We start from the raw sequence: 27299 nt of genomic DNA, 5'->3' as shown, positions 1-27299 counted from the left end.
TTAAATATATAAGGCACTTTCAGTCAACTCTCTATCGCAGACATTTTGAAAAAACAATTGCAATAAACGCCCTACAATGTTACCAACTAAAGTTATTGCTGATTTATTTCATTATCGAACCATTAGTAGTGTAATTGTTTTGACGTGTTGGCCTTATTTTGGTAAGAATGTTATATTTTAAGAGTAATATAGGCGATGATATATTTTTATTAAACTACGAACTCGTATTGGGTCGTTTACTTACTGTAAAATAAAATATCCAGTAAAAATATCTTTCTCCATTCTCACGACTAACATGTTATTTCCTATTGGGCATAACGAATAAATAATACAAAGTGACCGGTATCTCCTGTAAATAAGTGAAGAAGAAGAAAAAGAAAATATTTTCTAAATTTTATTAAATTATTCGTTCAAAAGCAATACAATTTTAATGGTCAAAGGCACTGATAAATTATCTGTAGACAGAATAATTAAATAAAAAAATAAATATTAATTTATTTTTAACAGATCGTGCAAAATTCATTCGGAAAATTAACAAATATAACATACCTGTAACGTTTTCCTGTGATCCAGCCATTCTTGACGTGATAGATCCATACAAGCTGCAAGGAGTTTTGTATATACCGTCACCGAAGATCTTGGAACATAAAGTAGATATTTATTATAATTATAAAAAAAAATATAATAAAAATTATAATAATATAAAATATATTTTTTTTCGTAATAGTGGTAACGAAAGAAATGTTTTTCCTTCGTTCATACTAAATTTTGAACAGGTAAACACCCACCACACTCACTCTAGCCTATTAGATAGAGATATCTGTAGATACTCATATTTAGTTAAATCCATTTAGAATTTAATTGATTTTTGTTTCTTCTTTTATTAAAGCGCAATTGGTTATTCAGTTAATTTAGGTTCTGAAAATTTTAAGTAAAATTTAAAGTAAATTTGATTGCCTTTCTTTTATTATATTTTATTTTTGCAGATTAAGCAAAAATATTTTTCAAACTGGTACAAATGGATGATATTAAACAATACTATACCACATTTTATACAAAACGCCCGATATGATGCTGATATTTTACTGTTGAAGCCATCACCAACATATAATAATAGTAATTAAATATTTATTACTTTTTGATAACTTTTAAAATTATTTATAATTAAAAAAAGAAAATAAATTAGAGGAATCCACTAGGCAGGTATTACAAAACCGAATTTTATAGGTGCTAGCTTGGAAACAGAAGATATTACGATTTACGATGTCTACACCCACCCAAGAGATGACGCTAGTGTCTCCCTTTGGGCCCATTGGGACTTACACGCTGGTCTCCAAGTACTATTTGACAAGGAAAGGATCGATAGACGGCGTAACTTATCCAAATATCCTTTGAAAATTGCAGCACCGGTAAGATATTATAGAGTTATTTTAGATATTGAAGAAAGTTTTTTAAAAAACATTTAAAAATGCAGTGTGAAAGACGTTTTTTGTTAAGAGATCGTTGAGAGATTTAGTATATTTAATTTTGACTACAATATTCATAAAAATATTAAACTCAAAATAAAAAAATTATACTGGTATTGACGAAAATATTCGTATTTTAATAAAAAATATTACATAACAGTAAAAATCTGATAGAGCATATAATTATGTCAGGTGTGGGGTTCGAACCCACGCTCCCTCTCGGGAACCAGAGCTTAAATCTGGCGCCTTAGACCACTCGGCCAACCTGACGATTTATAGAAGGTTAAAAAATTAATAGATTGCAGTTATTTATATAAAAAAATAATCGAAACTATATTTTTAATGTAAAACTTTATAGATTTAATTAAATTGTTGTTATAGTTAACAAAATATATATTTAAATATGAATAGATAAAAATTTTTGGGTTTCATACCTCAAAATAAACTCTACACAACTCAAACTTCTGCTACAAACCTTTAAAAAAACTCAAAAAAAAAACAATATGTTCTGGGATAAGAACGTATCGCTCAGTCGTTTTAATGGTTTCAAGGAGGCACGGGTTTAAATCCCGCTATGAGCAAATTTTATACGTTTCCTAGTAGAATAAGTAGAGACCTTGCAGTAATATGATTCTATAAACAGTATAGATATATAATCTAAAGACGGTTGTCTTTACTTGTCGCTTTTCTACGTCTTTTCCTTAAAGAATTGTGTAATATAACTTATGTTCAACAGCTGGGTTCGTATTCAAATAACACATACAATGGTGGTTTCTTGGAGTATTTAATGGACATGTCCATTCGTGAGCGAGATTCTGGTGTGCGCATCGGATACAGTTCCTCGAGCCTCATTATTGAAATACTGAATGCTACGTAAGAATTGATATTTAAACTATCCTTCAAGTAGGTGCTATTAGGCTAGTCGCGGCGGAAGAGCACAAGAGACAAATTGTGAGTTCGATTCCCACTTGAGGAAATGAAATATTTAATATCTTCATTTCTTTGCTGCTGCTGCCAAGTTGGGTTCCGCGACTCAACACATAATGCCTCGATAATTTTATGGTATAAGCGCAATACACCGTGAAGTTAAACAATATAGAAGAATCGACATTTGAAAGACATTTGTCTAAAAAAATTTTGTTTGCTAACAATTTTTACTGGTAACTTTACTATCGAATTACCATTTTCGGCTATGTTAATAACTTCTAAATTAAAATAAGTCACGATAAAAAATGAAATCAATTTTTAACGGTAATTAACAATGATATTACGAGTACCAAATTACCTTTACTAATTAATTTAATTTTCAGCGAAATATTATTACCCACATTACTTTGGAGCACCGAAATTCACAACAGCAGCATGATATTGGAGCTGAAGTATGGAAGTTCAGAGCTGAGCGGGGGAGTCCTGCGACTAATGAAAGAAAGATTCGAAAAATTGGATTACATCATGCCTATATGGCCATTTCAGTAACTAAATCTTTACACCTATCCATCTCCAAGGTAGTATGATGCTATTATAAATATTACATCGTGTCGAAAAGGAAACAATATCTGACGATAACTGGTTTTGAGGGACTCGTACTTGACTTTTTTTTTATTTCCCTAAATCTGATCTGATGAAAAAAGGGGATGGAAGGGGGGTCCTTATGTAATGGAGTTTCATAATACTAGGTTCCCTCAATCTATACTACTCATCCGTTGTCATCCGTTGTTAGGCAAAAGTCAGCAACAGTATAATAACGCTAACGTATCGTTAGCGTTATTATCAATATTTTCTTATTTTATATTAAAAAACGTTACTTATTATTTCCCTCCAAGTTTCTCGTACACAAATACAGTTCCTTTCACAATAACTAATATGATCCAAAAGTTAACAAAACCTTATATGATTATAACATTTTAGTGTCGGCTTCACATATCTGGCTGAGCGCGAAAGCAGTAGCAATATGTTCCTAGAACCATTCACAGTGAACGTATGGTGGTGTTGCCTAATTCTCTTCTTAATCTTGGCGGCAGCTCAGAAAGTTACAGCTAAGAGTAAAGAGGAGAAAGAAGGAGCGTACATTGCCACTCTTGCTACCTTCTTGCAACAAGGTAGCTGAATTCTTTTTCTCCGTCTTTCTAGCTGCAGGCATTACATATTGAATATATAATATTTAATTTACTCGAATGGAAATCAAACCCATAACCTCTCGGGTTTACAGTTGTACGCTTATGCGCCTTCGCAACGACTGGCCTAATTAATACAACTATATTTTGTGATATTCCTTCAGATGCAAGTGCAGTACCAAAAGGTATATCGGGCAGATGGAACTTCTTAGTGCTGTCCATATCAGCCATGCTCATCCACGCTTACTACACATCAGCTATTGTGTCGGCTCTTATGAGCACAGGTAGAAGCGGCCCGGACTCCCTCAGGTCTTTGGGAGATTCGAAGTATGCTATAGCCTCAGAAGATTATGATTATATGAGATATTTAATGTTTGATGTAAGTTATTATTTATTTATTTGTTTATTTTTGTCGCTAGTAGATAATATTTGAATGTAAAAACTCTAATAATAGAATTTAATAATAGTTTTTACATTCAATAGACAAGAGTATCTTGACAAGACTTGACTAGGTTCTCAAGTTCTCTTAAAAGAAAAAGAAGAAGAAGTAAAGAAGTTAAAAAAAAATTCTGTCTTTCTACATAACTTGGTAACAACACAGGTAAAGACGAACCGTGACGACTTGGAGTACCTGAAGAAAAGGAAACTAACACCAAAATTTTACCAAGACGTCCACGCTGGAGTGAAGTTAATACAAACTGGGAGCACTGCATATCACACAGAGTATAATCAGCTCTACCCACATTTGAAAAGCTTTACCGACGACCAACTATGCAAGTTGCAATACGTAGATACTGTTCCGGAGGTAAGAGATGAAGATGTAAATTAACAAAAATAATAACTGCCAAAATAATACCCTTTTTTTACTTATTTCAATAACTAATTTCTTACATACATATATATATACCTCAGTAATTTTTAAATTGTATTTTGTTGAATTTTAATGCTAATTAGCTTTTTAATTTTTCTCTCAATTTAAAATAATATGATAATCTTCTTTTATTGATTATTTGGCGTGAAGATATAAGAAACTTTTTTAGGTATTATCCTGGATAACGACAACCAAGCGTGGACAGTGGACTAACACCTTCAAAGTGGCTGGTGCCTGGCTTCAAGAAACAGGCTTAGCACATCGCTTGGTTAGCCGCGTCAGGATCAAACCACCGCCTTGTCGAGCTGCCCTCTTAGCGGAGAGGGTCAATATACATGATATAATGCCAGTTTTGATATGTTCTTTTGCTGGAGCCGTTATATCTTTGATATTGTTAGGGTTGGAGTTATTTGTTAGTAAATGTAAAGGAAAGTGGTTTAAAAAATCATCCAGTGATTCAATTGAAGTGTTTGATGTTGATGATCCAATTTATTGAGAAATCACTTTTAATACACAAAAAAAAATATTTTAATTTATAGTCAATGTTAAAATGCATATATGATGATTTATTTATGATATAAATAGAACTACGCAAGGAAATTTCACAATGTTGTTTTTTTTTTAAATAATCCCACGAATTTCTAATAAGTCCAAATCCTTCTTAGCGGAGAGAATCAACAATCGCCAGTATTGATATTTGGATATATTTGCTGGAGCCGTTATATCTTTGATATTGTTAAGCGTAGAGTTATTTGTTAGTAAATGTAAAGGAAAGTGTTTTAAAAAATCGTCCAGTTATTCAATTGAAACATTTGATGTTTATTAGATATTAATTTTTAATATTATTTTCAATTTATTGAATTCCATTAAACATTATTACAATCGTTATTATTATTTAGTATTAGTTATATAACGTTATTTTAAATGACAATATCTGGCTTGCTACACTTTTGTTTGTGCTTAAAGTTTAGAATTATAAAATAAATATAAAGTAAACAAACAAATAAAATTACTTAATATTGTTTCATTAAAATAATCCCACGATCTAATAATTAATAATTAATAATCCTCACGCGCTAACCATATTTATCAACGACGCCTTATCTCCTTATCGCAGCATCTTTAATCTATCACGTTTAGTTTAAAATTATCGATTATATTCTATTTAAATATGAGAAGCAATAAATGAAGTGCAATAAGGTGAAGTTTTCTATAAGGTTTTAGAACATTTTTTAGAGATTTAGAAGAAGCGGAAAATGAAGAAACTCTATTTTTTACTATTGTGCATTATATCGATTGGTTTGTGTTCTGCAACGCCCAGTTGTCATGAGTTGCAACAATCTCAGGTATTTTTTCTACTTTTTTTAAAGAAAAACCTTCATACTTAAGTCTGTAAAATTTGGCGGAAAGTGAGAAACAGAGTGTCTTAACACTAAGTTTCCTCTGTTATGAAATTCCGGATTCTGGTGACATAACGTATTGAGTAATAGAACTCAACGCCATACTTTGCCTCGTTACCAGAGCCAGATGAAAATATTAAATATTTCATTCCCCCCAAAGGGAATCGAACCTAATTGTTAGAAATAAAATCAATATCTTTTACATGTAATATTAAGTAGAATTTATTTTCAGCTGGCATCGCTTAACGAGCGAATGACCCAGATGATCAACTCATTGTACACATCACGTAAGTCAAAAACGATTGTTATGCTTTTTTTGCTTGAAATTAAAAACAATTTATTATTTTTGTTTATATTTGCACTTTTATTGTTTAATCGCTACGAGGCTATTAATTAATTGCGTTTTGTTAAACGTATTTAGATATTATGATTACAGTTAATCTTCTTTAGGAATGTTGCAAAAACTATGAGCTCTTAAAAGTAATATTATTTAATTTATTGAAGACACAAGCATTCGACGGTATTGAGTTCGATTCCCGCTTGGGGGAATAAAATATTCTTACTTTCATTTCCTTGCTCTGGTAACGAGGTAAAAGTGCGACGATGAGTTCTCCTATTTAACACGCTATGCCTTCAGAATTCAGCAGAAAGTGTGAAACGGAAGAGACTTAATTGGTGTTATGCCTTCTTTTTCAAATGACTATTATAAATAATTCGACTTCTAATATCATTATAACATATTATATTATATTATAAGAATATACATACATACATAAGTATATAAAGGTGTTAATATTACAATTTCAGCAATAGCCGCAAAAGCTCATCTATCGCCATCATTGTCAAGTTCAAACGCCACGCCCAGCGACTGTCCCTACGATACAGCGTATTATCCCTACCCGTACGCGCCGTATGCCCCACCAGTTATTTACGTAGCCCCCCCTGTATCCTATCCCCCTGCACCAAGCATACCAGTTGCTCCAAAACCCACTTACTATCCATACACACCGGAATATCCTGAAGTTAATGTAAAACCACCTTGGAGCTATTACGATCAACCTTATTCTGTTCCTCCTGCGTATCCTAACGCTATTCCGTATACGCCACCTCCTCAAGCTCCAGCACCCAGTTACCCGTTACCTCAGAACTCTTACCCACCTGCTCCTTACCCTTCTAGTACTTACCCTCAAAATTACCCTGTACCTACCCCGTATCCCCCTGTGCCTACATATCCATATTCTTGGGATAGTTATCCAGAATATCCTAAACCACCACAAGGATACCCACCGGTACCACCACCCTATCCGTTTCCAAGACAAGCTGAAATACCTCCACCTGTGCCGTATTATGCGTAAAACTGTTAAATGTTGTAATGTTTAGTGTAAATGTAGTTTGTAAGAATTTTTATAATTACAGATAAATGAATATAATTATTATAAAATATGATCACGTCACGTCACATATATTTTTTTTTATTTTCTTAATATTAATAACTTTTTAATAGATGGCTGATTTTAAATTAAAAGTTGATTGTATGGCATCTTACGTGTACCTACCTAATATATGACAAAATACATAGAAAAAATAAACAAAAACTAATACCCCATAAACATAAGATTTTAAACTTACTAATGTGATTTAGAAAATATATCTATTTATGTTCATATTAACATTTATTAATTTACACATTTAGTCGACTTTTAAATATATTGACTTATGTATAATTATATAGGCAACAAAACTCTATGCCTAGCGAATAGCTATCTATATAAAAGAGACGCATATTTAACAGGTATATTCTTAATATGTAAACTATTGCAGAAATCTATATAATTATTTGTAATTCTATATATTTACCTAACAAATTCATTATCAATTTACACAATGTTTACATAAATTATACATGCCTAATCATAATTAATTATAAATATTGCGCTAGAGTTATACATATAATTTCTTCAAAAGTAATTTCTCAATGTGATAAGGTATTGTATATAAAATAAGTTCATTTGATGTACAAACCATAATTTATTCACCATGGGAACATTCTACTTTATTTTAGCTTTAATCATTCAGGTAAATATTTTAATGATGTGAAATTAAATAAATAATGATATGAAATAATCATCATAAAATAATTAAAAATTAAGATAATAATTAATAGTAAATTTCCTGCTATATTATTTGTTTATTACGTCTATTGATGGCAAGTATTAAAAATATATATGTACATTAATTTCAGAGCGCTTTAACAGAAACTGAGATAGACAATGAAGATAATAAAATAGAATCGCGTGAAAGTTTAAAAATGCCACCAGATGACGACCACCTAATGGGAAAAGACTACCAAGCGGCACCAAAAGACTGGATGGACCTATTCATTGGGTCCAATAGTAATATATTTCCTACTTCTTCAGCTGCTTTAATGGCACAGGCTACGTTTACAGACAAAACTCCAGAAGAACAATTAGAAGAAATTAAGAAAATGGCCTGCGAAATAACTGAAGCAATCCAAAGCGAAATGGCCAATCTGTTAACATATGCAATTTCTATAACAGACAAGGAAGATTGTACTGATAATAAACTGAGAAAGAAGAGATCGACTGAATCACCTATGGACAGCACTAAATTAGTTATGAGACTATTGAATCATATTAAATGTAACAATGAATATCAAAATATCGCTATAGAAAAAATGATGACTGCTCAAGAAATTGCTGACAAATACGGTATAGAGTTCAATCCCGACCCTGAAATGTTATCAGAACTCGCTGTAGCGGCAAACGAACAAGCTAAAGAAATGTCAGAAATTTTAAAAGATGCTTGCGATCTTAAGAATGGAACACAAAAAGTTGAAACAGGATTAATTAATGCAACGAAGAAACTTATAGAATGTGCTGAAACAGAAGCCGTTAAGCAGAACACGACTAGCTTTGAGACATCAAACGATGTGGTCCATAGCCACGTATTGTATGTAGAACCAGAATATAATAGTAATTCCGATTTCGCTAAATACAATTATTATTATAATTATCCATATGAAACACAAATAAATACACCTCCGGTTCATCAGCACTACCCTGTAAGTCCTCGGCCAAGTTTTTACGACTATATTTCAATGAATCCTACTCAAGAGTATTACCCCTATTGCTCTGTAGAACCTACAACTGTCATTTATCCTGTTGAAGAACCAGTGGTTTCTCCAGATGTAGTTGGAGAAGAATATGAAGAAACTGTTTCGTCTAAGGTTTATGTCGATCATGAAGAACCAGGAGTATCTACTGTTAACCATGTAATGTCTTATACTTTGACAGAGAAAACTCATTTCAGATCTCCTCAGGTGGAGAATTTACCTCAACAAATGCAATATTACTTCTTTTTAATGTAATTTATTATATATTTTTTTGTACAAAGTTTACAAATAGTTGTAGGTTGAATTAGAAAACATATTTTGTTATTTTAACCTTTTATCTTTAATAAGTTTTTCTTTATTTTTAAAGTTTTATCTTGAAGAAATGTATTTCATAAATTTACCTGATTAATAACATAAGAGAATGACGAATATCCAAAATACTATTATTGAGTAAAAATTAAAAAGAAAAATAAACGTAACGGTTCTTAAAATATAATAAAATACACAAAATAAATTTAAATTTTAATATAATAAAGAAATATAACACACATACAATATCTACATTTTATTTTCTTTGGTTACATTTGTCACTTAACTATTGACTGGTGAAACACTCGATACCAATACTAATAAAAACGTAAGGTTATATAAATATTAAATATTATTATTAATTACTATTTATTATAATTATTGCTATATAATGAATACACTATCTAATAATAATATAAGTAACTAAACGAATCTTAAATGGAGTGGCACAGCCTCTGACTGTAAAAGCAATGGTTATGTGTTCGATTCCCTCTCGAGGGCATGATTTTAGAAACCCAATTATCTAGCCTTCACTTATACGGACTCGGGAATGTCTGGACTATTAATCTCGATTTAATACCTACGGAAATAAGTATATAGTTCATACGTCGTATGTTGGAAAATAACCTACACATAATGCAAAAAGCTTTTCTCAATATAATCGATTATACGGATTTTCGATTAACCGAATGCCTGACGAAAACAAGTAGTTCGGTCAATCGAGTATCTGCAAAACTTTCATTTTCTCGCATTGGTTACAAGACAAAGCGTGGCATCTTCCGCTACTCAATACACAATATCTTGACAATAGGCCGATAAGTGGGGAACGGAGAGTCTTACCACTCTCTAACACTTCTAACACTAGATTCCTTCCTTTGCCTACCCTTATATATGTGGGATACAAAGAGAAGCTAAAATCTTAAATCTTAATATAATCTAAACTTTAGCTAAAAAATATTGATCATTTAAAATTATCCAAAACTTCATCCAAAATATTTTTTGATAAATTTTCTACTATATCCTATTCAGGGAGCCGTGAGACAAAAGGTAAACAACGACGTAAGTAAGCTTTCGTTAACATTTAGTGCTAGTTTTATTTAAATCGGTTAATAAATAAAAAAAGTATGTTTTAATGAATATGGTGACACTTTTGTTGTCAATGAAAGGATTTAGTTTTTAAAAAGAGAATGTTATTACATCACGAGAATCATTGAAAAGAGACAATAAGTAATTGTACAAGCTGGCGAAGCCGCCAGCGGGTCGCTAGTAATTAATATAACTGTTAATCTAATTTAAAGCCACAATTATAAAAAAAATATTTTAATTTAAAAATAAATAGTTTTCATTTTAGTATTAAACAAGCTTTTTTATCATCGAGACAGGCTTTCAGGTAAAAACATAAAAAGTACTGTTCTTTTATTAGCTTATTAGCTACAAAAAAAATTATAAAAGTATAAGAAACAGTATAAGATTAAAAAAAATGGTAACATAAAAAAACTTACTCCTAAGCTATATTCTTAATACTTATCTTATATTTTTATAATTTTTTTTTTAATTATTTAAGATATTTTTTCCAATAATCCGTATATATCTTTTAATATGTAAATTTAAAAAAAACGATTATTAGAGAAATTAAGGACATATATCTAAAAGTACAAACTTAATTTAATATGAAACATACTTTAAAATATAAATAGCAACAAATACACTAACTACAGTACGGTCGACGCGTATTGGCCACCTTGAAGTAAAGCTTTCTGAACCTTTTTCGAATTGTTAGGAAAAACAATCAAAGTGGGAAGAACTCCTAAACCACATCTGCACAGCCGTCTACAGCTAACTTCAGGGTGGCCACAATTCACCCACCGTATTGTATATATTATAAAATTAATATATAAGATTATTGTTAATAATTTATACCTTATTATAACTATATAGTTGGTAAATCATTTTATCTATGCGCGTAGTACGCAGTGTACGCGCTATTATGGCCGCCGTGAGGCTGATATCTGGAAAATTAAAACAAAATTACGTTTAAAATTTCAAAAAGTAAAAAAGTTTGGGAACTTATAACCGAGTTACTTTTTTAGTTTTGGAAAGAATTTATCATTATTTTATAGAAAAAAGCAGCTTTTCACGCCTTTTCCCGTATTCAACAAGGTAGGCAATATATAAATTTAAATAACTTTTGTACTGCAACGCCGTCTACCGGGTCAAATTATGTTTTCAAACCACTTGCCAGGTGGCACTGCGATCGATGTGTAGTGTACGTGTGACATAGTAACAAAACAATAAAAAAATCATACCTAGTTTATATTTTCCAACAGGATAATGTTTGAACTCTTGTATATATTACATAAAATTCACATACGTGTAAATATAAATAAAATTAAAGTGTTTGTGACTTCAAAACAACTATAGTCTACTTATTCGTTTGAGCGTGAAACAAAATGTAAACAATAAAAAAAAGTTTTGTAGTTCATTTTTATTTATCCGGTGCCAGCATCAAATTACTAAGCCTGTTTCTTTTACGTGGCACCGACTTCAAAATTATAATATCTTTCTTAATTTTTTTTTTGTTTAACGCTTTAGATAATTTTTTTTAATAAATTCATTTTCCTTTTTTTAATTTAGTTTATTGTTTGAAGTCGGTTTGATTTTTGTTAAATAATAAATAAATAAATAAATAATAATTAAATAATAATTTATACTTTTTAGAACTAATTAGCAGAATAACACTTTAAAAATGTAAAAGATATTTTATATTTTTAAACATAACTTACGTGAGAAACCGTCGTGGCTAACTTTAATGCTTGGGGAACGGAGTGTCTCACTGAACACTAGGTTCCGTCCAGTGCCCGCAGTATGCGGGATACAGCATGAAGCTAACACACCGAACAAAACTCACCTTACAGTATGTGCGTGTGCGTAAAGGGGGCCGCTGGCGCTGGGGTCGGCGGCGTAGGGCTGCGCTAGCGGGTAGGGCTCCGGCGCGGGCTCGCGACGCCGCGGCGTGTTACGTTGTGTGTTTTGTTCTGGTGGACTGAAAGTTAGAAAATATTTTATAATTTAAAATATACTAAAACATTCCTATAAGAACGAAAAAGAAGACGCTGCTTGTAATCACTTACATTATTACATATTTATTATTTAAATGTTATTTGTGGGCCTGTTTCGAAAACTTCTTTTTTTTTTCAATTAAATTATCGCACACTTGTGCCTGTGCGCCACGACTGGCCTTTAGTGAAACTATGACTATTACTATTATTCTATTACGACTATTTTTTTTAGTTATAACATTTGTACCGGCACCGTGTGTGTTCAGTTCAGTTCTACAAACAAATATATCATTAATCAAATAATATTCGCCATGTGCGTAAACCCAGGGTGAAAGATAGAAAAAATGTTTTTTATACCATTTCCCGGTATAGATTAATCTAAATAATATATGGATGTCATTTGTCGTTGCGTGTCAAAATAACGTATTAGCACGAAACACGACCCCGCCTAGAGGCGGTTTTTATAAATAGGTGGGTATATTTCTTTTTAAAAGTAGCCAGTCGTAGCGTAGAGGCACAAGTATTCTCCTGTAAACGCGATAGGTTGTGAGTTTGATTACCACTTGAGAAAATTAATTATTAAATATTTTAATTTCCTCACTTTGGTAACGAGGCAAAGTGTGATGTTGAGTTCCGCCGGAATTCGGCGGAAAATTGGGAACAGAAGTGTCTAAATAGGAATGGGGTTCTCACACTAGGTTCTCAGGTTTCCCCTGCCTACTCTGCTATGTGCGGGATACAGCGTGAAATTTAAAAAAAAAGTATCTTGATTTACCCCTATATTCATACTTAAATCCAACGTAGTTAGGTACGTTTTTACTTATAGGTACCAATACGATAAGATAATTATTTACACATTTCTAAATACGAGTAATCTTCAATTTATTGCAGCATATTTTACTTTTACAACGCGTTTTGTTCCGCCATTGGTGTACTGCAGTCTAATAAATTGTTCAATGTAAACACTATTTAAATCGACGTCAAATTGTAGCGCGGATGAAATTTATGCGAAGTTAATCAGCCAATACCGTGTACAACGGTGTTTATGTAAACAGTTAGTTAAAATCGAATTACCTATAAAGAAAAGTATTTAATGTAAAAGATTGTGTTACATACTGTTTTTAAAGCAATAAGAACTGCTTTTTCACTTGAAACTCGATTGTTGATGACATAAAAATAATAAATAACAATAATTTTAATAATTCTTTTATAGTTTTATTATAGTATAAAATATATATTTTATACTGTATTTATTTATATGTATAAAATATATATTTCAAAATAAAAAACAATAAATCATCATTTAATAATTACTTATCTGCATATAAGAAAAAACAACTCACAAGACAGACATTTTACGACATACAAAAAAAAACTATAAAGGAACCTTTCATATTATAAAGTATTCAAAACGTTTCCACCATTTTAAAATCACATAAATCAAAATATACGGCCGCAAAAAGTGTCTTTATTAAAACAAACCGGGCGATGCGCGCACGTCATTGACAATTAAATTGGCGGGAAGCGCGTCGCGTCCGCCATTACTGTCAAACTCTTTAGTCTATGGCCGAGTCGTAAAAGTAAATTGTCACCGGCTGTTGAAACGGAACGGAACGGAATGAAAGTTTAACATAAAATATGTATAATCGTTTGCGTGCGACTGATTCATAGTGTTGTGACAAGATGTGAGAAATGTGGTGTTAGTTTACTTGGTAGGTAGTATTTTTTTCTTTTAATTATTTACGGCGCAGGGACACAAGCGTGTGACTGTAAACGAGACGGGTTGTGGGTTCGATGTCCACTCTGGTAACTAGCTAAATTATAAAATTACTTACCAATCGTCAGGATCACAATCCCTGAATCCCTTTGCGAACGGATTGCTCGCTATTTTTAATTGCGTTATCTGGAAATATAAAAAAATATGCTGTCGAATATTTAAGAAATTTATGATTATTTTATATTAGCGTGGAACTACTACGGCGAGGGTAGTGGGTTCGATTCGAAACGTGGTGTTGGATTCCACCACTCAACACGCAATGTTTCGAAAATTTGATGGTAAGTAGGGAGCGGAATTTAATAGGTCCCCTCTGTAACTCTGCTTGCTATACATGAAATGTATTGTGAAGCAAAAAATCGTCTCTGTAAATTGACGAAGTGAATGGTGCTCAATTGACAGTTGGCAAGTTCAAAGCGCCATAATTAAAGACCTGAACTAATCTGAAATCAACTGAAATAAGCGAATACTATAGTACTACTCACCCTATGGTTCTGATAGGCGGTGACGGCGGTAAACCCCGTCTCGGGGAATATGAAGGTGCGGTAGGGCACGGTGCCGGGCGCCGCGCTCTGCCCCTCGCCCGGCAGGAACACCACGTGCAGGCGCGGTTGGTAGCGATGCATCGAGTTAAGTATTATCTACAGATATTGAAATAATCACTAATGAGAAGCGGGAAACGGGCGGCGTTGAGTTCTGCCACTCAAAACGCAATACCTCCAGAATTCAGTGGAAACTGAGGAGCAGAGTGTTTTAACACTAGGTTCTTTCTGCCTACCCTGCTGTGTACGGGATACAGTGTGAAGCTTATTTGTTTAATATACGCGTCTATTATTGGCATACCATAATAATAATTATTTTTTTAATATTCATGTTAAGTTAGATAGAGATACAATGAATGTTGAAATATTGAGTAAGAGATAGAATGGCATTTATAGTAATATAAGATGATATCCCGCTGCGCCTGCGCAATTGATATAATAATTATAATACTTCATTGAAATAAGTATCATTTAAGTAGGTATATTATAAAACCATACTTTATTAACTCTAATGGCAGGCTTCCTAACTTAGATGCGAATATCCATAGATACAGTACGGTCAACGACTTGTGGCCTCCCGAGATTAGGCTTACTGACTTTAGCGCATTATGCACTCAAAAAGAAAACTATTAAAATGAAGAAAAAAAATCTAAAACTAATTTCAGAGCGGCCACGACGCATCCACCGTACTGCAAATGAATAAAAATCCTCACATGTCCATTATCATCCAGCTGATTATTCGTCAGCTTCAGCTTGTCGAAGGACACGAGCTGGCGCGTCCAGTGCGCGCCGGCGGCGGGGGAGTCGGGGTGCACGTGGATGCGCGGGGGCGACACCGGGTCCGCCTTACCCGCCACCACCCAGCTTGAACTGGCCACAGAGGATTACAAACATGTTGTATATTAGTACAGAAGAATATATTAAGATATTCCGTTCGTTTTTTGTTAAACAGTGGATTACACCGTCTAACATGAAAATATCTGTATATTATAATAATTATATATTAAAGGATAGAAAAGTCAATTTTGTACATGAAAGAATAAAAATTGGGTCGGTGAATAAATTAATTATAGAAGCTAAAAAACCTATCAGCAGAATTCTTGTATCTATACTAATATAATAAAGCGGAAGAGTTTGTTTGTTTGTTTGTTTGTTTGTTTGTTTGAACGCTAAGATCTCTGGATCTACTGGTCTGATTTACATTGTTTTTGTTTTGTATAAAAGCTGCATTCTTCAGAAGTGCTATAGGCTATATAACATTACATTACACATATAAACTAATAAATTAAGGTACTTTCTAATTTGACATGCAATTTATTCTGCCATGTTAATAACAACCGTCGCGTCGCTACGCAACCGGTACCGCGACATTTTGATATTCATCCTTATGAAGTTTGATAAATAATTAAGGAGATGTCACTGATTCAAAATGACCTAGCCTACGGGCGGCACAGTATGACCGACGCGAAAATATTCTTATAGTTCAAGCAGGCGTAGCCGCGTCCGGGTCCACTAGTACATTATAAATGGAAAATAAATCAGGAGATATTATATATAAATATATTTAAATACGATATTTCTTATCATATTGTAGTACAGTCCAAAATCAATACCTGCAATTCTTTTTTAAAAAATTGAAAAGAAATAAAAGAAAACACAAAAGAACTCACCTATGAAACGCATAGCGATATCTCTTATCATCCAAAGGCACGAAATCCACCAACAACAAATAATCAGCGTTAGGCAGCAACCCTGACAGCCTCGCTTGCAGCGCCGGGAACATGCGTCTTCCGGCCTTGGTGACTATCATCTCGGTGCCGAGCTCGTGGAAGCTTCTCCAGAGTGCAGCTAGTTCCAAAGTGGCACTGCACCGCGCCACCGCCGGGTGTAGTGTCACGTTTTGGTTGGGAACCTAGTGTGTGGTTTTTTATTTATTTATTTTTTATTTAGCTCAGTTGGCAAAGAGATTTAGTGTTGTTTAATACTAGATTTTCCACTTTCCACCCAAATCAAAGGCGTTGCGTGTTTTGGAAATTTTAGCAAAGAAATTGATATTTTTTTCCACGAAATCGAACTCACTACCCATATCGCCATCGTCCTTATAGAGGCAGCCGCTTTACCATTTATTACAATCTAGAAAATGATAAAGTAATTTTGTAATAAGAATACAATTAATATATTCGAACACAAATTTTTAAAAAACTATTCCGTTCCTTTTGACTACCCTGCTAAACAAGAAAAATTCGAAAAAATCATATCTTCAGTTTAAATACATATATAAAACAAATAGTAATAATAATAAATAATAATTATTAAAAGTTTGTTTACCTGCATCCGAGGCGGCGGCGGCTGCGGCGGCGGGGCAGTGTGCGCGCCGTGGTCCCTGCAAGTGCTCTCGCTGAGCGCTTGCAGGGGAGAGTACGTGCTACGCGAGCATACGGCATTCTAATGCAAAATTATGAAACATATGTAAAACAATTTACTTTTAGTAGTTGGCATGATAGCTTGTGGGTTCGATTCCTACTCGAGGAAATCCATACCTATATTATAAATTCGAAAGTAACTCTGTCTGTCTGTCTGTCTGTCTGTCTGTCTGTATTTTACGCAATCAGGGCCAAACCGCTAATTTAGTTGTGATAAAATACTCATATAGAGATACTTGAGGGTCCCGGGATGAACATAGGATACTTTTTTTTCTCATATTTGTAATATTTTCGATATATACCAATATATTAAAATAATTAATTTGACAAGCAATTTATTCCGCCATGTTAATAACAATCGTCGCTACGCGTTGCTAAGCAACGGCTTGCAAAGTTTGTTGTTTTAAGAAAACGTCACCCAAAGTGAGTTTGCTTGATGCATACATGGCGCGCGCCGATATAGATTTGTATACATTAACAAAAATTAGATGATTTCTATAATTTGATATTCATCCTTATGAAAATAAATATAATAGTCACTTTTAGCATTTCATCTAGATGGAAATTATAGCTTACTGTAAAACATTCTAATAAATAAGATGTCATTGATTCGGAATGAGCTAGCCTACGAGTGGTATAGTATGACCGACGCGAACGGGCAGATGACTTTGATGATTTTGTAATTTTTTATATATTTTCGAATTACTATTATTTTTGATGTAATTATTTGCTGCTTATAATTAATTTATCTCAGTTCGGTTATCTATACCGATGTTATACACTTAAAATATCATAATTTTAATCATTTGGGATTTTATTTAATATTGTTCGCAAAAATTAATAATTATTTAATATAGAAAAATGTTTAGTACGCGCGCACGGCAAACTTTAGGTACTTTTTCTAATATTAAGAATTTCCTTTAGTTACTTTTACTTCTTTTGTTTGTTCATTTCGGTTACTCAAATATTTTTTCTAATAATAAATCTCCACTTATTATTATTTTTTAACTTATTTTAATTATTTAGGCTTATATTTTCGCGGGTGTAGCCGCGTCCGGGCCCACTAGTGAAATAATAAATATTTTCATTTTCTCGCTCTAATATCCATGCCATCCTGCTTGTACGGGTACAGGGTGAATCTAAAAAACGTTATTTCAATGTAGGTCAAAAAAAGAAAGCGAGTCAATATATTAGGTCACACATGAACTAAGGTCCCTTAAAGATATGGTAGGTGGGGCCAATAGGTGCCAATTTAAATTTTTATGCGATTTAGATATACCTACATTGTTAAAAGTCTTTCATATATTATCATTTTTGATAATGACAAAGAAAGAAATGACAAAAAAAAATCAATATTGCTTAAATAATAATTTTCCTCCATTCGTATTAAAAGGGCAAAACTAGCCAATAGTTATTAATCTATACTTATTAAAAGACGTAGGTATAGGCACAAATCTTTATTGTATGTGTATAAAAAATAATATTAATAAATACAAAACTTACATCTCGCATTTCATTGTGCAACGGCGGCAGTACCGGGAGTAGAGCCTGATCCCGACTCACGCGCTCAGCTAGTGAATGCAAGTGGAAACCACCTCGAGGAAACTGGCTTGACACTACACCTAAGACAATAAAAACATTATTTATAATAAAAAAAATAAAATCAACTTCACCCTGTATTCTGCACACAGCAGGGTACGCAGAAGGAACTTAGTGTTAAGACGCCCCCAATTTCCCGCGGAGTTCTGGAGTTTTCTTAGTTTTACAGACAAATAATATACGGCTAACTTGATTTTAGGATGATTTTCTAAGAGAGTATTCAAAAAATTTATAATTTCAGGGGAAACCATTCCTCGTCGTCCGAACTGTATATTAATGGCATTTCACCCTTTGCAAATTCATCATTTTTAAATAATATTGTAAATGTATCTGGAATGTTTATTAGATCTGAAAATCAACCTCCATTGTCGCAAAATGTATAACTAATAACTATAAATAATTAGACGGCTCAAAAAATTAAATATTTTAAAATTTATCATTTTGAAATAACAAAACGTTAACCTAATTTCTGTAACTTCACCGTACACTGTTTACACAAAAAAAGGGGCACCACTTAAATTAAATATAATTTATTAATAAAAAAAACTGTCCCATAAAAACGTAAAGCGTCCACCCCACAGCGGACATCTCACTCAACTAATTGGTGTAATGGCGGGAAATTCAAAACGCGTCCAAAATGGCGGCTATAATTTCATCGGGACGTCAACTAAGGATTATAAATAAGGCAGGTGATGAAAACTATACTTACTAAGAAACGACAATGATCTTAGTTTTATTTTGGACTTACTAATCTATATTACTTGACGCTGAAACTGACGCCACGTCAAAAATATACTTATTATATTGCTTCAATTATTCTAATTTAAAATAAAAATAAATTACCTACTTGTTTTACTTTATTTATAACTTATAAGAAACTAATAGAAAAAAAAGATAAGCAATACAAAAAAGACGGGCAAAATGCGAGTCGCACACGAATGGTTCCGTATCATTATCTATATGTATATAAAAATATTCTGGTGTTTTTGTTTTAGTATCATTTATATAATCTGTGAAAATTTCAACTAATCATCGGTTCATGAGATACAGCCTGGTTATAGACGGACAGACAGACAGCGGAGTAAATATATGTAAAGGTCTCATTTTACCCTTTGGATACCGTACGGTACGGTACCCTAAAAAATATATGAGCAGTATACCTAAAACTTTTTTGAAAGTTTAATGTCATCACAAACTGCTACATTATAACCTATTTTGAAGTATATACGCTTCGCTTATAATGTAGAAATATTTTATCGCAATTCAATTTGTTCTAAAACAAGCAAAGAAAACAAAAACTATTAGTGCTTTTATATACCTCTACCTATATACCTTTTATATAAAGAATGATGATAAAGAAGTATGACGAATTGCGAAAATATAGATAACTTACTCATAAAATTCCCTACTTGACAATCGGAAACAATAAATTTTTGCGGCCATAATAATTGTTACTTTCAATGCTATTTATTTGTTTTGAAGACGACTAATTTGTCAAATTCCAATGTTTTTTTTTTATTTCGTCGATCGTCATAGAGGTTGTATTTTGTATCGGAATCTTGTGAAGCTTCTCCCTTACACGGAGTTTGACCCTGTTTTTGCCATTTCTTCTTATTTATCTTATTTATGTAGATACCCAAATCATAAAAAAATACGAAAATATAAAAAAAAACATATTTTCAGTATTTTCATTCAAATTCAATTCGAACTTCACTCCCAAGCTCACAATGTCTCTAGATTCCAAAAAAAATGGAAAATATAATAGGTAAAATGGAGAAACAAGTAAACTATCACTACCAATCTTGCACGATACGAGAATTATAAATATAAAATAACAAGTTTAAGTTTTTATTTATTGGTTTATACACAATATAAAATCAAATATTCAAAATTAAATATACCTACCTATATAAATATATACTTCCTGTATAACAGTATGTACCTACGTCATCCATATATCTAGTTTTAACTACTAATACCATGAATAATCTTAATTGTGTGACAAATTAAATTAACAAATAAATTACACTATAAATATAGCGCATAAATTTAACATCCATTCAGTACTAATCATTCTATTATTTGTTTTCTATAAATAAAATTACGAATGTTACATATCCGTATGTTGGACGACAATTTTAATTAGTAAGATTTGTCTTTACTAGCAAATTTGATAAATTTGCAATTTTTCATGAAAAGGGCCAGTTTTGTCGAACTGTTAACCCGACAGGTTGTTAGTTCGATTCCCAGTCAAGGTAATGTGAAGTGGGATTCAGCGTGACACTAAAAAAATTAAAAGGGCAAAAAATATGTAATTTATTAGTACCTACTACTATTTCTTGGAATCATTTACAGTCAGCCTAGCTCAGGATTCGAACCTAAAACAACATTTCGAGCTTCAACTAAGTTAAACAACAAGAGGAGAGACACTGCACAGGATCACAAGCGTGTGACTGTAAGCGCTATGGCTTGTAGGTTCGATTCCCATTCAAGAAAATGAAATATTTAATATTTTCATTTCTTCGGTCTAGTGACAAGGCAAAACAACGAGTTTAGATTTGCTACTAAACACGTAGTGTCTTAACAGTAGGTTCCTATGTTCCTCCCGTGCCATACGCGGGATAGAGCGTGATACAAAAAAAATTGCAAGTAGCAAGTCATCGTAAACATAAATCACAATAATGATCCAGCAAGTACAAAACAAATTATAATGTATTAGTCTTTTAATAACCGTATGAAGACGTTTATGTCTCTAATAAAGATGTACCAGCTCAGGTACATAGGTACCAATTATAAGGATTCTATTATTATCTGAAACAAAAGGGAACGCTTCCTTAACAATAAATCCACATTGATTGACCACAATAAATCTAGTGCGCGGGCGCATCTCTGGTTGCACGCTAGGGTCGGCGACGGCGAATGTGAGTAAATAATATCCCGTCAAAAACATAATTGTAAAATGAAAGCCAAGTTCAGTAATAAAACATATGCTTTCAGCGATAAAAGAAGTGAGATGTAAATGTATGCCAAGTTCAATGGTCAGTCCTGAAATTTATTTTTAACAATATAAAATATTTTATAACAACTGTAAATGCCCATTCTTCTTACAACTTGGAGACTTTATTTATGTCTAATATCTGATTTGGCTAGTTTTCTTATGAATTTACAATAGAATCTGAGTAGAATACAATTTGAATACATTCATTTATATCGATGTAAATTAATTTGAAAACTAGCCAAATCAGATATTAGACATAAATAAAGTCTCCAAGTTGTAAGAAGAATGGGCATTTACAGTTGTTATAAAATATTTTATATTGTTAAAAATAAATTTCAGGACTGACCATTGAACTTGGCATACATTTACATCTCACTTCTTTTATCGCTGAAAGCATATGTTTTATTACTGAACTTGGCTTTCATTTTACATTTATGTTTTTGACGGGATATCATTACTTTTTGTATAGAAATCATAAGTAGAAAGGTTTATAATGTAATCAAAATCAAAATATTCTTTATTCAATTTGGCCATTACAAGTACTTTTCCTATAGGAAGCTACTACGGCAAGAAACTCAATAGTTGCTCAATAAAAAACTCATAGGACATTTCTGTTCGCCGAATAAACCAAGTAGGACACCATTGTGATAATACACTTCTATCTTAATCTATCTATCTATATATATATAAAAGGACTTGTCCTCACTGACTGAGGTAAGACGCACGCACAGCCGTAACCGATGTGCGTAGAAACGTTAAATTTGGACAAAAGTTTACTTTCGTAATCTGGACATCCACTAAGAAGGGATTTTGAAAAATTTCAACCCTAAAGGGGTGAAATAGGGGTTCAAAGTTTGTATGGAAAAAAATTTAAATTGGCACTGATTTTTCTAAAATTTGAAATTTAGATTTTTAAAAGTATTTAATTGAACACGTGTTTCATCATTTTCTAGAATTCTCCCCCTAAGGGTGCAAATAAGGGGTTGAAAGTTTGTATAGGTTTTTTTGAAATCGTCACCAATTTTTATAAAATTTGAAATTCAGACTCTTAGACGTATATAATTAAACATATGTTTCATGGTTTTCTAGAATTCACCCCCTAAGGGTGCAAATAAGGGGTTGAAAGTTTGTATGGAAAAATTCTTAAATCGCCACCGATTTTTATAAAATTTGATATTTAGACTCTTAAAATATTTAATTGAACATGTGTTTCATGGATTTCTAGAATTCACCCCCTAAGGGTGCAAATAAGGGGTTGAAAGTTTGTATGGAAAAATCTTTAAATCGCCACCGATTTTTATAAAATTTGAAATTTAGACTCTTAAAAATATTTCATTGAACATAAGTTTCGTGGTTTATTTTAATTCATCCCCTAGGGGTGTAAATAAGAGGTTGAAAGTTTATATAGAAAAATCTTTAAATCACCACTGATTTTTATAAAATTTGAAATTGAGACTCTTAAAAATATTTTATTGAACACGTGTTTCAAAGTTTATTAGAATTCACCCCTAAGCAATAAGCAAGCGAAGCTGCGCGCGTCCGCTAGTACTGTACAAATCTACTGCAGCCTTTATTTCGGAAGTAGCTCCGTACGTAGTTAAGCAAAGCATGTCTTCTTTAGAAGAGTAAAGATTCCCGTTGCGAGCGCTAGTGTAGATACTTAAATCATTCCAGTTACGACATACGTACTCTACCATAGTCTCGCGCAATTTATTAGTTTGTTGTATATCAATACGCTCAAACGAAGAATATGCAATAGCATGGAAGAGACAGCTCCCATCGGGAGGCATTGGAACAATTCGGTGTAAGGTTCTTGTTTCAACCACAAGCAATTCTATTGAACGACTCATTGTTCAACATGTCTTGAAAAAAAATATAAACAATAAGTTTATTAAGTGCTGACGGTACAAATCTGAATTGATATGATCCCAAGGTCGACTTCGTTCTCTGCCGTTTCCACAAGTGTTCCTAAAACCAGTAAAATCATGAAACCCAGGCCAAAAAAACCATTAAAATATGAGCGCCTTCGTACAATAAAATATATCTAATATAATTAGGTATTTACTTTTTTATTATGGTCAATAATATTATGTTTTATTACTCTTAAGACGATATTTAATTATATATGAAAATAGATTATATTTATCTATGAATCTCGACTATAGTTTTTATTTTGTTGATTAAATGACAGTTGTCAGATTAGAAAGTAATTAATGTATGCTGCGTTTAGAAATCTGATATATTTATTATTATTTTTTTCTAATTTCATTATTTTGTTGGAATAACTCAACACGCAATGCCTCCAGAGCTCGATGGAAAGAGGGGAACTGAGTGTCTTAACACTAGGTTCCCTCTGTCTACCCCGCTATGTGTGGGATACATCGTAAAGCAGATTTATTTATTTTTTATTATTTTGTTTAAGTAATTTTTAATTTTCTCTTTTTTTCTCTTATTTTTTTATTAACAATTACTTAAATTTTTACTGTTAATAATTACTTTACAATTACTTCTGTTAAGATAGCTGGTAGGCTGACAATATATCAAATTAACAATAAAATCAGCTTCACGCTGTATCCCGCACACAGCAGAGTAGACAGAGGAAACCTAGTGTTAATACACTCAGTAACCCCACTTTCCATCGAATTCTGGAGGCATTGCGTGTTGAGTCACGGAACTCTCCGCCGCGCCTTGCCTCGACACCAGAGCGAAGAAATGGAAATATAAGTTTAAATTAATATTTCATTTCCTCGAGTGGGAATCGAACTCACTACCAGTCGGTTTAACAGTCACACTTTGTGCCCCTGTGCCACGACTGACCTTACAGATAGTATATTATTATTAAATTTTATATATACTTCTATCAATATTATTATTATTTTTATATTTATATTTTAGTGTATTTTTTTTCTGTTTTTGGGTTCTGTACCTCGAAAGCAATAAAACAGAACCCTTATAGGATCTTATATAGGACTTAGTACTTAAATATTGTAATAATAATTTAATTTCAAATACGTTAATCGACTATGCAAATACTCTTAGTATAATAAGTACTAAAACATATGTTTAAATTATAATAAATAATAATGAAGGATGTTAATCCATTTATTATATTTTTATATTTGTACGTGAAGCCCTTGAAGTCCACATGATGGCAGGCTTTGTCAGGACATAAATTAGAGGCATCTTCAGCTACAAATGGAGACATATCTTATCTTATATTATAAAATATACTTGAAAGCATCGTGTTGTTTTAGATGGCTTACGTAAGTAATAGTGAAGTTAGTCTCCATAACAAATAAAATATTTACTAACGCGTGACATAAATTAAAGCAACATGTCAGGCGCTAAGCCTAAAAATCAATTATCATGAACTTTGATTGCTATGATTTCTTTACAGGCACTATAAGTAAATGTTCCTAATTGAATCTATTTATTGAAAAATTATAAGAAAATATTAAAAAAATACTAGTTTCGGATTTTTCCCTTGATATACACCCAATTACTTAACCGGATGCTAAATTTCACCATTCTAGGTCATCTGGAACTTGGTTAACATTAAGGTCTATAGGTCAGTCACCCCCCTAAAAATTTACGATTTTTGGACGTCATTATCTAAATAACTGTTTGAGCTGTGTTTATGAAATTTAATGCACGTATACTGGTAGGGGGTCTAAATATTTTAGCCAAATATGACAGCTTTAGATGGAATAGTTTTTGAGTTACGAATAGGTAAAAAGTGACTTCAAATGGTTCGTGTAAAATAACACACGGTGCTGCTCGCCAGTTTTGTTTGTAAAAACACTTGGCTACGCGCTCCGCGCGTTTTAAATTTAAAGTTTTATAAGGAAGAATAAAATGAAATTATTAATTTAAATCTATGTTAATTCCAAAGTAGGATATATTAAATTATTTTTCATAACTTAATCTTTATTGTTTATAAACTAATGCCTTGTAATCTTGACGCCAACGCTTGTTCTAAGATTTCAATAAACTATAAAAATATTTGTAAAAAAAAAACCTATAAATTTAAATTGTAAAGATATATAGTTATTTTTTAATTTTTCTTATTAGGTATAAATAATAAAGATTTGGGAAATATATACGGACGGAATAAATAATAACTGTTCAAATATAATAATTAAATATATTATCACAAAGGAGGTAGTCTAAAAACATAGGTAATTATTACCAGAATAAAAATATTTTTTTAAAGTTAACACTAAGTTAAAACTGTGTGGGAAGTGGGAACCCTGCTCGTAAGCAACACGTGTAGTGCAAGTGAGCTCCTCGTTTGATTTACGCACCCTCATACGATACATATTACCCGAACTAATATAAACAAATTCCTTATTAAAATGCTATGTCCAAACAACCCATCAATTTGTGCTTAGTTTTGAAATGTTGTGTAATTTAAAGGATATTCCAGGCAAATATAATATAAGTAATATATTTATTTTATAATTATATTCTCTATATTAGGGTTCCGTACCGAAAAGGTTAAACGGGAATCTGTTACTATAAGACCTCGCTATCTCTCTGTCAGTATGCCAACAGACTGTATTTCATGATCCGTGATGGTTTAAAAGTTGAAATTTTCATAAATGATGCATTTTTGTTGCCGTTATATCAACAAATACTAAAAAAAACAATAAAATTTATTTTTAATTATATTTGTATGGGAATACAACAAACATTTCTTTTTGCTGTTTTTGTAGATAATGGTACAGAACCCTTTTGGGCGCATGTCCGACTCACACTTGCCACGTCTTTTGTGTTCCGGAATGCAAAATTTAGATGCACTGTAATTTTATTAAAGTTATCCTTATTATAAACCTTCAGTCAAATGAAAATCAATCATTTTACATACAACGGCATCTATATCAAGTAATTTTTTTTTTAAAGCTTCACGCTGGATCCCGCTCACAACAGGGTAGACAGAGGACCTCATAGTGTTTAGACTCTCCGTTCCCCACTTTCTGCTGAAGTGAGTAGCAAAACTTAACGCTGCGCTTTGCCCCGACACCAGAATGAAGAAATGGAAATATAAACGAAAATATATATTTCACTTCCTCGAGTGGAGATCGAACCCACTACCGTCGCGTTACAGTCACACCCTTGTGCCAGCGACCACGACGGCTACAAGTAAGATACTCGTATAACACTTAACAAAACGCTACTTAAACAATGAAAGAAGAAGCTTCCAGGAACTTCCTATCCCCAACCACTTAAAACGTTTACAAATAGATCGAAGTTGGGCCTAACAAATTAACACACTAGCGAATTCCTCTTTGATCACTGCGTGTCGAGATGCCCAGCATTGCTCATTAACAAGCGATCGACTCGTCACAAAGGATGCCTGTGAATAACTTACTATTTATAGATTGTATTTATTTTTGAACTATATATTTGTATAAGAAATACATGTAAAAGTTAGATATTTTATTTGTTAGGTTAAAATATTAAATAATTATTTCTTTTTTTTTAGGTTTTTATGTAGATGCAGTTGTTATTGGTGGCGTTATCTAGAGTCAAATATAACGATTAGCCTGAATAGAATTTGAATTTGACTTAATTAATTTCAGTTAGATATCAGTTCTTCTACCAGATGGAT

General features: G+C 32.3%; 4 protein-coding genes and 1 non-coding gene across 6 annotated transcripts in view; 3 read left to right on the top strand and 2 right to left on the bottom strand.

Annotated features, from left to right (window-relative positions):
• The first annotated feature begins 70 nt into the window (after positions 1-70).
• LOC146540338 (ionotropic receptor 84a-like) lies at positions 71-4949 on the top strand. Its single transcript, XM_085200153.1, has 10 exons — positions 71-161; positions 508-650; positions 987-1116; positions 1228-1409; positions 2203-2339; positions 2777-2938; positions 3375-3565; positions 3745-3959; positions 4182-4385; positions 4621-4949. The coding sequence occupies exons 1-10, from the start codon at positions 77-79 to the stop codon at positions 4945-4947; spliced, it is 1776 nt and encodes a 591-aa protein (XP_085056279.1). The 5' UTR covers positions 71-76; the 3' UTR covers positions 4948-4949.
• On the bottom strand, positions 1653-1736 carry TRNAL-UAA (transfer RNA leucine (anticodon UAA)). The gene has a single exon. It is a non-coding gene; the product is annotated as a tRNA-Leu (tRNA).
• Positions 4950-5636: 687 nt separating the features above from the next.
• Positions 5637-7515, top strand: LOC146540337 (uncharacterized). The gene is made up of 3 exons (XM_085201498.1): positions 5637-5797; positions 6084-6138; positions 6659-7515. Exons 1-3 carry the CDS (start codon positions 5708-5710, stop codon positions 7204-7206), a joined length of 693 nt encoding a protein of 230 aa, XP_085057624.1. The 5' UTR covers positions 5637-5707; the 3' UTR covers positions 7207-7515.
• A 269-nt stretch (positions 7516-7784) lies between these two features.
• On the top strand, positions 7785-9504 carry LOC146540336 (uncharacterized). Its single transcript, XM_085201462.1, has 2 exons — positions 7785-7927; positions 8094-9504. The coding sequence occupies exons 1-2, from the start codon at positions 7889-7891 to the stop codon at positions 9237-9239; spliced, it is 1185 nt and encodes a 394-aa protein (XP_085057588.1). The 5' UTR covers positions 7785-7888; the 3' UTR covers positions 9240-9504.
• The window catches only part of LOC146540335 (T-box transcription factor TBX1-like), a 30633-nt gene continuing 12827 nt past the window's right edge, over positions 9494-27299 (bottom strand). Inside the window, exons 1-9 of one of the 2 annotated variants that reach the window (XM_085201482.1) lie at positions 19153-19276; positions 18595-18713; positions 16997-17113; positions 16339-16580; positions 15382-15538; positions 14612-14767; positions 14188-14255; positions 12202-12336; positions 9494-11302 (exon numbers count right to left, since the gene is read on the bottom strand). In XM_085201482.1, coding sequence (XP_085057608.1) covers positions 11245-11302; positions 12202-12336; positions 14188-14255; positions 14612-14767; positions 15382-15538; positions 16339-16580; positions 16997-17113; positions 18595-18603 — 942 coding nt within the window. In that variant the 5' untranslated portion in view covers positions 18604-18713; positions 19153-19276 and the 3' untranslated portion in view covers positions 9494-11244. Of the gene's footprint in view, positions 11303-12201; positions 12337-14187; positions 14256-14611; positions 14768-15381; positions 15539-16338; positions 16581-16996; positions 17114-18594; positions 18714-19152; positions 19277-27299 lie in introns of those variants that run through there. The other variant, XM_085201472.1, reaches the window with a different exon arrangement.

The sequence above is a fragment of the Heliconius melpomene genome, chromosome 2 (assembly GCF_056956725.1).
Source record: "Heliconius melpomene rosina isolate 202511_hmr_F chromosome 2, ASM5695672v1, whole genome shotgun sequence".
Lineage (NCBI taxonomy): Eukaryota > Metazoa > Arthropoda > Insecta > Lepidoptera > Nymphalidae > Heliconius > Heliconius melpomene.
The sequence above is the reverse complement of the archived record's forward strand: the minus strand, read 5'-3'. Positions and strand labels throughout refer to the sequence as shown.

What these genes read in the sequence shown, in the direction of transcription:
- LOC146540338 (XM_085200153.1), top strand. Translation starts at nt 77, where the DNA reads ATGTTACCAACTAAAGTTATTGCTGATTTATTTCATTATCGAACCATT. An exon ending in CGAAGATCTTGGAACATAAA is followed by an intron (nt 651 to 986) that starts GTAGATATTTAT and finishes TTATTTTTGCAG; the next exon opens with ATTAAGCAAAAATATTTTTC. An exon ending in CTTTGAAAATTGCAGCACCG is followed by an intron (nt 1,410 to 2,202) that starts GTAAGATATTAT and finishes TATGTTCAACAG; the next exon opens with CTGGGTTCGTATTCAAATAA.
- LOC146540336 (XM_085201462.1), top strand. Translation starts at nt 7,889, where the DNA reads ATGGGAACATTCTACTTTATTTTAGCTTTAATCATTCAG. An exon ending in TTTTAGCTTTAATCATTCAG is followed by an intron (nt 7,928 to 8,093) that starts GTAAATATTTTA and finishes CATTAATTTCAG; the next exon opens with AGCGCTTTAACAGAAACTGA.
- LOC146540337 (XM_085201498.1), top strand. Translation starts at nt 5,708, where the DNA reads ATGAAGAAACTCTATTTTTTACTATTGTGCATTATATCGATTGGTTTG. An exon ending in ATGAGTTGCAACAATCTCAG is followed by an intron (nt 5,798 to 6,083) that starts GTATTTTTTCTA and finishes ATTTATTTTCAG; the next exon opens with CTGGCATCGCTTAACGAGCG. An exon ending in CAACTCATTGTACACATCAC is followed by an intron (nt 6,139 to 6,658) that starts GTAAGTCAAAAA and finishes TTACAATTTCAG; the next exon opens with CAATAGCCGCAAAAGCTCAT.